The sequence below is a fragment of the Pundamilia nyererei genome, unplaced genomic scaffold (genome assembly GCF_000239375.1).
Source record: "Pundamilia nyererei isolate P.nyererei 1_Seehausen unplaced genomic scaffold, PunNye1.0 scaffold00033, whole genome shotgun sequence".
NCBI classification, from domain to species: Eukaryota; Metazoa; Chordata; class Actinopteri; order Cichliformes; family Cichlidae; genus Pundamilia; species Pundamilia nyererei.
The window spans coordinates 1,902,978-1,916,112 of NW_005187434.1; the positions used below are offsets into that span (position 1 = coordinate 1,902,978).

The window sequence follows — 13,135 nt, forward strand, 5'->3', positions numbered from 1 at the left end:
TAAAGCTGATAGCCCTTTAATTAGCTTCCACTGCTGGGTGAAAAAGCATCAGGGCTAGATAGTTCCCCACAACAAAGAGCTCTCTGCCTCAACAGAAGGTGAACAAAGAGTGGAGAGTTCTGGTTTTGACAAGTCAAGATCAGCTGTCACCAACAGAAGCTTGAGCTCAGGCACAAATACAAAAACTAAACAAACAAGGATATTCTGCTCATCTGTGCAGAAAAACTAAAAAACAAACAAACCAGATTAAAGATTAGCTTCTTCAGATATATTTTTGTGTGCTTGCTTCTGTTCTTTGCACGCAAGAATACATGAATATGTCTGACAAGTTGAAAGGGTAAGGGTAACGGCGCAATTTACAAGCATTGTTTGGGTCCACCTGTCCCCTGAAAGGAAAAGGTCACTTTAAATCATAATAAAGGTGCTCTGAGTTATCACATTTAGCCTATAATATAATATTTCTGTGTTTATGTGTGTTGAGGTGAGCAGTCTTTTCTAGGATAACAATGCCTCCACATCAATAGGGTACAAAGGAACACTGAATGAAAGTATGTAACTTATATGAGTCAGAAGTTTCACCAGATCTCAAATCAAATGAACACCTGTGGGAGATTATGAACCAGAATGTAAGACAGAGCTCCCCACTATCCAATCAAAACACCAAACAAGGTAAAGTCTTGATATATTTTCGAAGAGTTCTAGAGAATGAACAAGGCACAATGAAGAGCAAAACAGCTTCATTAAAGCTGTTTTCCTGAATGTTTCTAGACAATACCTGATGTGAGTACATGTAGAACTATCCATTTAAATGTCTTTTACACTTTATCTCCCTTGTACAAACTCTGTGTGAAGTTTACTGAAACCGATGTGGACATATGTGAAAATAGTGCAGGTAAAAACCTGGTAAATTTAAAGTCAATCGCCCTGTCCTGCTTTCTGCATGCTATTCTCAGGCAGAGCCCTCATCTAAACCAAACATCAGTATTTAGAAAGCAGCTGCCACGAATTATCTCCTACACACAAGGCCCCCCTGTGCTGCCTAATGAAGTTAATAACAATGACTGAAACTAAGAAGAAAAAAAGAAGTATTGTTTTCCAACAGCACTACTATCTTACTTCAACAGAATGTAGTTCTGACTACAAGTTCATGGAGCCAAAAAGTCTGTTCATATCCATAAGCTTAAAATCATACCAAAATCTCAACTACTTCTTTATCTTACATTACAAATATCAAAGCAAGATTACCACAGTGCGTTGTGTGGTTCTTAAGAAAAAAGTTAATAATTTAATGTTATTGCCTGATAACAAAAATTGCCACTTAAGAAAAGTATTGTTTTTTCTTGATAGCTTATTTTCACAGGTTTTGCACTTCAATGAGATCTTGTATGTAATCATTCAGTGAATACCATTAGTACAGCACACTGTCTACAAGACAAATGGTAAATGACAAGACAAGACAAAAACAGAATGATCCTAAGAAGGATGCAGGTAGAACAGCAAGGAGGAACGGATGGTCTCACCTGGCACAGGCAAGTGCCACGAGTGCAGCAGCAGCGTTTTCCCTCTGTCTGTGCGTTTGTAGGATCTGCGGCTGAGTGTGTCCATGCACTGGGCCTGACTCCTGGGCACCATCTTCTAGCCAGGAGCATAGCAGTCCCTCCAGGCCATTGAGGCAGTCAGCGGGCTCTTTGCTAAGGCTCAGCGGCTGGCAGTCCCGGAGGCAAGCTAGCAGTACCTCTGCTGTGACACCGCAGAGTGCTGGGTCACTGCGAGTTTGGGACTGTAAAAGGGGAAAGACCAGCAACAGGCCGACACGGGAAGTGAAGGGCGCCTGCTCGGGTTGCTGGAGCAGACCTTGTCTTTTGAGCAAGGCCAAGGTCTCCTCATCAGCCCCTCCAGTCCCTTCTCGCTCCTGCTGCTCCTCCAGGGCCAGCTGCCGCTGCGCCCCCCACAGGCCACGCAGGGCATTGAGACGATACTCCAGCAGACGGGCATATGCATTGCTCTGATTCCCACAGACAGCACGCAGACGCTCGGCAAGCTCTACCGGATTCTTGGTCTCAAATGTTAGAATCTATAGGGCAGAGGTAGTGGGAGAGAGGAAAAAAATCAGGTATTAAACTGTTCACTTTTTTCTTGACCATTTTAGAAAACAATAAACAGTGTATTATTTAGAGATGGGAGACAGTCTTTTGTTTCCTGGCAATGCTGGCTACAAACAAATGAAATCTTCCTTATCAGCAGAAACTTTTAATCAGAATACAGAAAAGACACTATGGAAGAAAAGAGGAGAGCAGTGAGGAATTTTATTCTTACTGACGTAAATTTAAATAACACAGCTGTGTTACACACAAGTGACATCCAAATTTTACTGGCGAAAAACTAAGAATTATTTGCAAAAACAGCAAGATGTTAAAATCTTTTTCAATTTGGCAATTTTTAAAAAAAACAATACGAAAAATCTTGTTCTTATGTAAAACGCCGCCATTCAAAAGTGGGGTATATACATGACTTATGAAATACATTTGGTTTATGAAGATCTGGTCATAAAGCATTTCCCTAGTTAGCTACGAATCATTTCCACAGAAGGAGCTCTTGTTTTTCCAAGTCTTTGGACTACGCAGTAATGGTCAGAGATAGCAAAGCACATATCCTATCACAAGTGAAACAATGTGCCTCATGTGCACTTAGGCAGCATTTCAGATATTGATTACACATGAATCATGGACTAGAAAAAAAAAAATCCATTATAGCATTTAGCAGGCACAATTTGTATTGATTCAATTTCAGAAACGCTGCTTATGTTACAGTAACACCCCATAGCTGGATGCTGGGCCTTCACCTTGCTCTGCAAAAACTGCTGCAAGCGGATAAAAATAGTCAGCATCACAACACCTACGATAACGGCACTGAATGACCGAGCCAGTCTTAAAACTGGACACATGCCTTAAATGTGGAGGATCTGAATGTTACCAAGAATAAATAAACAAACAAACTGAGAGCCTAACAGTGACGCAAGAATGTCTTCTTATTTTATGTTTTAGTACCATTTAGTGGGACTACCCACTATAAATACAAAGTTCGCATTACTACACATAGCTCATCTATTTTGGCTTTGCTTGATAAAACACACGTTTTAGCATTTTATGTTAAGGATGAATCACGCTATACATTATGTAACCATACTCTTTTTTTCAATATCAGTGCTAATTCATAATTAATATGGAAGTTGAAGAATTTATTACCATAAAATGTCCATCATAAGAAACCCTGCTGTAGGTCATTATGAATGGTTATTTTACAGTAAAGTAAAGTTTTGCTTTGAAGCTTTACCGAGTCCTCAGTTTAAGCATTCTACTCTTACAAACATTTTCCAAACTGGAATCCTGAGAACTCAGTAGTAAAGAAAGGCTCTGGAAATGTTGTGTTTCTAACACAGGCACCTCTAGTGTTAAGAACATGGTGTGTGGAATTGTGCTAATAAACTGCTTCTTCCACTATGCAGAGACTATTCTGTATTTGAAAAGTTTTGGTGCCTACCAAGGCCTACCCCAAAACCAGGTGATCAAGGATAAACTGGTAATGCAGCTATTTGGGACATAGTTTGAACTAACAGAAAACATAAAAGCTGCATGTACAGATTCATGAGTTTGATGCGGTGGCCTTTCTTCATATAAGCCAAGCCCATTGTGACTGTAAGTAAACATTCACAAAAACAAACCTGTTTTGTGGCTATTAGTACAAGAGTAAAGATAACATCATATAAAAAAATATTCAGTTTATTGATGTTTTTTTTGTCAGATCCAAAAGATCTAAGCAAGGAATTTGGAAACATACATTTTAATTAAAATGTTATAGATAGATAGATAGATAGATAGATAGATAGATAGATAGATAGATAGATAGATAGATAGATAGATAGATAGATAGATAGATAGAAAACTGATATTTTGTAAGAATAGTGCAGATTGCAATAATAAATATGTACACTATAAAGCTAAGAAAAACAGCTGCATTAAGGTGTAACACAGAAATATGCTTTAAAGCATCTGTAAGTGAAAGCCTTGAAATGCAGCTGACTGATTGCAAGTATGAACTCTTGTAAAGGTTAAGTTCAGCACACAATTCATAACTATTCCCACTTTATCATGAAGTTTGCTTGTTTAAAGCCAGTAACCATCACTGTCTGTTAGTCTACTACTCATTAACAAGCAACTCCGAGCACAAATTAGACCCCAGCTCATGAACATGTGACATGAAGACTGCCGCAAATATTCTCCACGGTCTGGTGGATCCTGCTAGATTCAAAACAAGGCACAGTAGGGAAATATCGAGTATGTAAATATGCGGTGTTAGCTCGTTGTTTCCATCAGAATCACTGTAAAGTTTCTGGTCATCTAACAACATTGATTCTTCCGGTTATGGGATGAGACTTTCAAAATAAAAGTCGTTTTAAAAGCTTAAACATTTGGTAAACAATAGTCTGCAAAACATAGCTTGTTTTGTGCTTCGAGAACAAGATTCAGAGCAGGAGAGATGAGAACTGTTTTTCCCCTGCGTTTGACAATGACCATAAAAACACTTCTCAAGGAAAGAGCAGCTATGTCACCTTTACATAGACTAAATCTGTTTACTATGCACTAAATAAGCCAAGGTCTAGTCAGGAAAAATAAAGGCATACATGCATGTGTTTAAGTGAAAAAAAGTAGGAGCTGTGTAGCTTGATACCTGAAGTACACCTCTAATTGACATATTAGCTCAACACTGAGTACAATATTAAGTACCAAATCAATATGACTTCCACATTAATATACTAGAAGAAAGACACTACGTAACATTAGAGATTTTAGAAATGAAATTTACCATGTTTGTAATAGGACTAAGTTATATTTTGAAGGAAGGGGCAGGAATTGAGTTGTCACGGCTCTCGGTTACCTTGATGGTAAATTTAGCAGGACAGGAAACTTGCAAACGTCTGCACTACCGTTATTACGGAGGGTGTGTTTCAGGTGACAGTCAAAACTAATTCTTACATTAAATAAACAAAAAGACACACTGATCTCATATATACACAAATGTATGTATACAGCTCTTTATGTTTGTTTGCATGTGTGTGTGTGAGAGAGAAACTGAGCTGGAAAAAAGAGCGATGGCTTTTACCCACCTCTTGCTCGGTGTCCCCCTGCTCCGATACTCCAATTTCACTGGGCAGTTCGGCCAGATCTGTGACCCGAATGAGACCGTCGTGGAGAAAAATGGTCTCCTCCTTCACCGAAAGCCACTGGGACGAATCCACAGCCCCGGAGCCCATCGCTCTCCCCTCCGACAGCGTAGCCAAAGGGGTCGAACATTAAAAATTCAGTGACAGAATGACAGAAACGCCCTAGCTAGCCTGATAGCGACTCACAATAACATAACGGCCGTCAGCGCCGAGGTCTTATCTAATGGTAGTGTTTGACAAGGGAGACAAGCTAACTTGACGAGTGCCAGTCAGCGGGCGAGCTGTAGTGGCAGGTGTTCTTTACATTACATGGGTGCTCTGGTCATGCTAACAGCGGCTGCTAGCTGTCTGGCTCAGTTAGCTGAAGCGGAGCTAACTTACCGTACGGTATCGTTATAGCGTTACCGAGCAGAGTGGGCGTGACAGCCGTGCTAAATCCGTTATTGCGTCGCACTGTCTAAACGACAGTCTTTTCAAGACGCAAAGTGAACCTGTAGTACTCTCATTTCACGGCTACAACCCGACTGCAAGCAGCTCTGCTAATGGCCCGGTATCTGTCAGTGCCTGGAGAAGATAATGAGAGTCACCAAGCTGTCAGTGCGACGCCATGTTTCCAAGGCCAACTAACCGCTCCCAGAATGCACCGCGTGCTAAAATAAAAGCTGTCTAAAGTCATTTATTTTGGTATCTAAAACCACATCTTATCACAGCTGTGAAATGACAAAGGCACATTTATTATTTAATTTAAAGATCTTTAAAAAAATCAATGTATTATTATTATTATTATTATTATTATTATTATTATTATTATTATTATTATTATTAGTGCCATCTGCCTCTATGACACCCTAACCCTAACATCCTCCTCTGTCACAACAACCTTTTGAATGTGCTCTTTCACTACATCCATGAACTTTCTCTGTGGTCTTCCTGTTTTCCTCCTGCCTGGCTGGAGACAACAAATTTTGTCCAGTATAGCTGCTAGCCCTCCTCTACACATGTCCAAACCATGTCAGATTTGCCTCTTTGTCTCCAGACCTCCCAATCTAAGCTGTCCCTCTAAGACAGTCTTAACATTTCAGCTCAGCCTTCTTTCTTTTTGTCAGTGCCACTGTTTCCAAACCATACCTCATAGCAGGTCTCACTGCCATCTTGTAAACCTTCCCCTTTACTCTTGCTGCTATCCTTCTGTCACAAACCACCCCTGAACCAGCCTGAACCAGCTCCACTCTCTTCTTGACCCTAGGTATTTAAACTTGTCCACCTTCACTGGCTCCTCGTAGCTTCACTGTTATACCTGACTCCATCTCATTCATAGACATGCATTCTGTCTTGCTTCTACTGACTTTTATTCCTCTAAAGAAAGAGCCAGTGGCTGAATATTCAAGCACTTAAATTTTTTGATTTACAGCTGCTGCATGCGGGAAGGCAAATCAGCTGTTGTTCTTTCTAAGGAAGTTGTGAAGTTTTAATGTAGACATGACAATAATTAAAATGTTGAATTCTTCCTTTACTGACTCAATGCTTTTCCATGATTTGCTGGGTTTGTAGCTTTAATCTTTATCTCTTTATTCTAGTTTTTTCCCTCACTGAGTCATACAATATACAGTGCAGACGACAGAGTGAATTTAAAATCAATTCAAAATCAAACAGAAACAATAAAATGATTTAATTATGTTTTCATTCCACAATCCAATCATTTGCAAGTCCACATGCAAATGCTAACTTACATTTATAAGAATGTAATTACATTTATAAGACCATACTTTGCTAGTCGAGGGCCTTACTTCTTAAAATGCTGCAATTTTCCACCATCAGGGAGAAAGAGCAAAGCCTGCGTGAAATCTAAAGCTTATAACATTTATTGTTACTGCACACAGCAGCTTATTCTACAGTCATCTGAACCGTGCCATAATATCAGCTCCGCTTTCTAGCCTCAGGCATCGCTTATAAAGGCGAACAGGAATCCCTCTTTTTCTGTCAGTGCCTGAAATTCGCACCCCAGCAGAGTCTTTTTCCTCTATCTTCTTAAGCACTTGATGTAGGTCAGAGGCTTTAGTGAAGCCTCTAGAACAGCTAGGGAAAAAAGACATAAAAATATCAGCAAGAGAACTCAGCACAGTAATCTGTTACAGGCAAACTGAGTGAACATATTAGACAAGGGACTGGTACTGCTTTAACCGAAAAGTGTTAGAGATTAATGCGAATAAGCATATTGGAGCTTAAAACCTTTTTTTGCCGTGGCATTTTTCCTCGTTTGGCAGTGTAAAGCAATGCTGAGAGACGAAATGCAGCATGAGAGAATGCAGAATGCTTGGTCGCTTGAGGCTTTCAATCTGAACAGCCAAGCTGTAAAATTGACAAAAAGGACAAGTGACAAGTTAATTCTTGTATGTAAGGCAATAAGATCACTTGTAGGAAACCAGTTAGACATACAGTAGAGCAAGAAAAATTTCAGAAAGGGAATAATATCATTTATATCTCTCCACGTGTGATCTCAGAGATATAGGTAAAAAAAAAAAACATTACATTTTTATAGAATAAATAGTAATGAAGAAAAATACTGTATTCCTACCATGTAGTAGGCAGCAAAGTCCATAATCCAATATAAACATATCAAATATCATATTAAAACCATGAATGTATGCACACTGTGCCTTATTCTAACAAGAAATGACATACCTCGATCCAGGCATGCTTTTATTGTATTGGCAATGTGTTTGGGATTATCGTCATGATGACAAATGAAACCATTACCAATCAGAGGGTACTGCATGGCGGATCAAATTCTGTCCGTACATTTCGGTGTTTGTGATTTCATGAATTAACCTCCATGTGGAAATATGTTGAGATTTGGCGAAAAGTGCTTTGGTAATCACCTTGTTGGTGCGAAAATGCTTTTTTAAGTCCTGCTAAACTGGGTTATCTTTGAAGATTTTCATTAATAGAAATGGGAAAAATGTTACTCACAAGTGGTCTAAAGATACCACTTAAAATTGATTCTTTCTAAGTGTTCTGTTATGTGTAGTCACAACACCTGCTCAAAAGTATTCTTCAAGACCATTTAAAAAATAATTAAAGTTTGATTCCTTGGCACAAAACAAAAAGAAATAAGTGGTGGCTCAAGACTGTTCCACGGTAAGTATTTTTTGGCTGCTCCCTTTCCACATGTCACCCACATTGGGTAGGATTCCCTTTCTGGTGTAAACCCAAAGGGAATCTTTGCCTGCAACTGAAGTTAAACCATAATCTTTTAGTTTATAAATAAACAAATACTTGGTATTGGAAAATATGCATCTTACAGTGTGCCGTCCCTCCTGCCATCACAGAAAATGTGGACTCTGATGGAGACAGAGTCACAGCTATTTCCAGTATTGCAACAGTAACGCAGTACTTATTTTGGATGGTTTCCTATTTTAACCAATATTATAGTTCCACTGGTCTTTAATGATACCGCTGCTACAGTCATTAGATTATCGGGGTGATTTCGGTTGAATTAATTCACAGCTGTGTAAGGCTCGTATTTCCTTAACCTCATTTGACGGTGTCAAAACGCTAATTCCAGGGATAAGATTACTGGTGTATTAAATAAAACAATCGTGAATGAAGTAATTCCCAAGCTGTGAAGCTAGGATTACTTTTTAATGTGTTGACATCGTAAATTTCTTTCATGATTATTTATCTGTTCTACAGCCATAAACATCAGCAGAACAGGGGGCAATCTTATTAAGGGGCAATTTGGTTAAACTCAGTACCTCCTTACATTTCATGCCTTTATCACCTCCTGCTCCCGCCTGGACCACTGAAATGCTGTCCTAGCTCGTCTGCCTATTTGAGCCATGTTCAGAACTCCCACATCACCCCCACCCTCATGTGCCTCCACTGGCTCCCAGTCAAGTCCTACAGCTTGCAGAAGAAATACTGCTCCTCACCTACGTCCTGGTTTTTAACTTCTGTGTGTAAAATGACCTTCGGCCCAGTAGAAATCAGATTTATAATTATTATTATTTAATCATTAATAAACCTTTATTAAAAAACACATTGTCCAGTCTTTGATCGGGGCAGCTAACTTCCTTTGTAAAATAGGCCGCCTGAATACGCCTGAATGTTGCATAGGTGTATAACATACAATTATGTGAACATAGAACATGCAAAACATAATGCAACACTTATGTCATATAAATAAAATTGTTACCGGCTGGTGCAGTCACAGTGATAGGCGGTCTTCGACTCCATGTTCTGGAGGCCATATCTTTTTTTCAAAGGAGGGATTTTGAATTTACAGTAGTCCAGATGTTTGAGGCTTTCACACAGGAGCTGGCTATCTACAGGAGCAAAAACATATATGTGCATATATATTTATGAGTGTACTCAGATTTCTTTACAGAACTGGGTATATTTGCTGGTTACTGATGCTGCTATTTTCTAGTAAAGATTAGCCCTCTTTTTTTGGCATTTGTAATTTGTAGTCAGCAACAATGACGATTAGCATTCTGTCCCATCGGTAACGACAGCTAATAACACAGCTGAGCAGCCTGGTAATTATTAATAGAATAATATCCTGAACTTCTTCTTTAAACACATACATTTCTCTGTTAAGCTACAATCAAACTGCTCATGTGGAAAACTAACTGATATACTAACAAATAAAAATAGCCTTGACAGTCATTCAACTCACTACCTTGCATACTTTCTAACCTCCCCTCTTGAGAATATTTTGTAATTAATAACTCAATCCCATTAATATTACAATTAAAATTAAATATAATAATTTGGATTGATCCAGAAGAACATGAATGTTTCCAACCAAAGTGAAAAATGACTCATTTTAAAAGCAACTAAAATATTAAATTGCATTTCAGATGCTCAAAATTAAAGAAAGAGGAAAATCAATGGCTTAACTTGCAGCTATAGCCCTGTCAGCAGCTGTACGCACTCACCTGTTATCTTATGCAACATTTTACTTTGTTTAAGGCTCCTCTCTGTATGGGTGCTTTGGGCTGTGGTGCTACCTGTGAGCCCCTGGTTTGAGTTATTCATTAACAGATAGGAGTGCACCTGCTTTTGTGGCTCATCATCCTTATTAAGCGGGGCTGCTGTTTTTAGTTTTGCTGCAATGGGTGTTGCAAAAGTAGCCGTTATCAAAGTGTTTGATGTGAGTGTATTTGTTGTCTTTTCAACACCCAGTGTAGTCACTTTGATTGGTAATCTGTCCGTAGTTGTTTTCATATGAGATTTTGTTTCTCGTTCCAAACAGCTTTCACAGCCTGACTGAAAAGCATCACCCCTCACACGCTTCCTGTGTCCACAGCAGCCGTTTCTCTTGATAACGTCTTTGTGACTTTTGTTGGTTTTGGTCACTGCGGCTGTTGTTTGGTGGGGCTGAAGTTCTGGCATCTGTGTTAAAGGTGATGGTGCTGTAGATGAACTCTGCAGATCAGAATTTGAGCTGAGCTGTGGCGAATCTCGGCGTCTCAGTGTGGAGTAATCTGGCAGGCCCACTTTGATATGCTGGCTTTTCTCGCTTTCTTTACTCTGTAAGCTACTTTTAGAAATCTTTAAAAGACCTGTTTCCACTGACGAAGCAGTGGCGTGTGCCTTTGATGTTGGAGGCAACTGTGAAGGTGCTGCTCCATGAGGTTTATGGCGTCTTCTGCATCCTCTTGCTTTTGTCCATCTGCGGTGGAAAGTGTCTCCTCTGGGTGGGTCTCTGAATCTACACTGATGCTGAGTTTTAGATGACTTTCTGCGAGGGGGGCTTTGAGTTACATGCTGCTCCTTGTTACTTGGTAACTTGTTGGTGTCAGTGTCCGCATATTTTTGCTCAGCATCAGAGGTGTTGTAGGGGAGGGGGCTTTTGAAGACAGCATATGGAGCTTCTTTGGCTACTTTGCACCTATAGAGAGAGTACAAAGACTTGTTACAACAAAAGAACGTAAAGGAGAACCATTTTCAAAACGTTAAAAAAACATTCTGCTCAGCACATTTCTTATCATTTCTTATTTTCTTACTTTACTTAAATAGATCCTAGCTTTTGAGGAAGATAACGATAGTGACACAGTGGAAATTAAAGACCTACTGGCAGAGTTTAAGGCATGTTAATACAAGCTGCAGAAGTGCATCTGCCACTCAGGCTTCCAAAGCAACCATACCAACACTGTTCACAGAACAACCCCTTTTCTATGGTACTGAGCAACTGTTGTGTCTAATAATATGCAGTCAAAGTATCAAGCAACAGTGTCTGTGCCTCTCTTACATCCCCCACCAGTACATCTCAGTGCACCGCCTCTGCTGCTTGAGCTCAAAGCAGGGAATCCGGAGGATGTTGAAGAAGCTGTAGCCTACCATATTAGAAATGCTATCATTCACGTCCAGAAGGCACTGTCGAAACCTAGTTAGAGGCAGAAAAAAGAACGAGGCGAGTCAAAGTTCAAAAAGCAGTCCAGTCAATAAACACACGAATGGCAAGTGTTTCGTCATGTTTGACTATTCCCAAACATTTTATAACCACATCCATGTACTTCTTTGGGATGAACACCAAAAAGTACACACAGACTTGTCAAGACTGGATGATTTTACAAAATAAAATCACAGCACATACATAATATGTATAAGGAATGGAATGCCCTCCAAATACTGCAGAGCAGCGTGTTCACTCTTGAAATCAGTTTATCTGGAGGGGTGAGCGCAGTGATGCATTTATTACCCCTTTATAAACAGTTATGTCACATGGCCCCGGGCTCGTCTACTTAAATCGGTTTGCGTTTACTGGCACCCTGCCAACATCACACGATAGGAACTTTCCTCCAAGTTTATTAGTCGGAAGTTTAAGAAGGCATTAATACTGATAAATTCAGCCTTTGAGCAAATCTGCCTTTACCTGACTTTCCATGCCAGCCAGGGCAGTATGTGGAGATGTCAGGGGGTGGAAAGTGAATTAGTGGTTGCAGGAGTTTCCCTTGAGGCGATGAATACTTGGAATCCTGCCTCTGTGTTAAAGATGCCCGGTGGGTGTGTTCTGACGCTCACCTTTGGTCACACTCACAGTGTGAGACGGTGAAGAGGTTGCGGTTGAACACTCCATAATTCACCGTAAAGGCCGGGATGATCTGCAGGCAGTGGTCGTGCTCACGGCAGCATCTGTCTGTACCCTCAAACATCCCTGTGTGCAGGATTTAATCACACATCAAAGGGAACTTTGCTTGGAAGCAAAGCTTTTTTTCAAGCAAAAGATCACATACCTGATTTGAAAGAAAAAGCTGCAGACTTCAAAGGCAGTTATTTGAAAATTAAAAATGTATGGGTCACAAGATTTTCAATTAAATTAAAAACAAAACAAAACCCTGAGCCACATCTTTTTGATGTGACTATCATATAAAAATATCAAGCACCTCTTAATTAGATGTTTGGAATCTAAGTATATGAGTGATTATTTTGGGGAGAGGGTAAAACAGCTATATCACATTTTATAGTTAAAAAACAAAAAGAAATCCATTATTCTTATATTGGCATCTAAGGGTGATAAACGTGATAAACAAAGGGCACAATCTGGCCTGAGATTTGACTCAGTATAGGTTTACATAGCAAAGGTTATCGACTATGAGGCCATCTGATGTACTCCTATGTGGGAGTCATACCTGCATACGTGCTGATAAGAGTGCTTGATAAAATAATGTCTATTTTGTTCTGTCCTATACCATCTCAGTTTACAGTTTTTCTCAGTTGCTTTGGTGCATGTCTCACAACAGAATTAAACTTTGCACAATAGTTAGTTCAACCTCCACAACATGTAGTCGTTTTGGCACAACCTTGTGGCAGTTTCATGTTCATGAAAGGCAAATGCCTTTGGACATGAAGCAGTTGAGTAAGTACAATTATCTAAAGAATGGTCACTTTTGACTTGCTATTCATCAC

General features: G+C 39.7%; 2 protein-coding genes across 6 annotated transcripts in view; both read right to left on the minus strand.

Moving 5' to 3' along the window:
• Positions 1–5,844, minus strand: part of hectd4 (HECT domain E3 ubiquitin protein ligase 4) — a 37,822-nt gene extending 31,978 nt beyond the window's left edge. For all 5 annotated transcript variants that reach the window (XM_005729448.2, XM_005729446.2, XM_005729447.2 and 2 more), the window contains exons 1-2: positions 5,165–5,844; positions 1,521–2,074 (exon numbers count right to left, since the gene is read on the minus strand). In XM_005729448.2, the coding sequence (XP_005729505.1) occupies positions 1,521–2,074; positions 5,165–5,311 (701 nt within the window). In that variant the 5' untranslated portion in view covers positions 5,312–5,844. The remainder of the gene's footprint in view (positions 1–1,520; positions 2,075–5,164) is intronic.
• Positions 5,845–6,875: 1,031 nt separating this feature from the next.
• LOC102209445 (group 3 secretory phospholipase A2-like) overlaps positions 6,876–13,135 on the minus strand; it is a 9,137-nt gene continuing 2,877 nt past the window's right edge. Inside the window, exons 2-7 of the mRNA XM_013909892.1 lie at positions 12,251–12,383; positions 11,478–11,612; positions 10,162–11,117; positions 9,417–9,546; positions 7,451–7,570; positions 6,876–7,297 (exon numbers count right to left, since the gene is read on the minus strand). Of these exons, the coding sequence (XP_013765346.1) occupies positions 7,117–7,297; positions 7,451–7,570; positions 9,417–9,546; positions 10,162–11,117; positions 11,478–11,612; positions 12,251–12,381 (1,653 nt within the window). The 5' untranslated portion in view covers positions 12,382–12,383 and the 3' untranslated portion in view covers positions 6,876–7,116. The remainder of the gene's footprint in view (positions 7,298–7,450; positions 7,571–9,416; positions 9,547–10,161; positions 11,118–11,477; positions 11,613–12,250; positions 12,384–13,135) is intronic.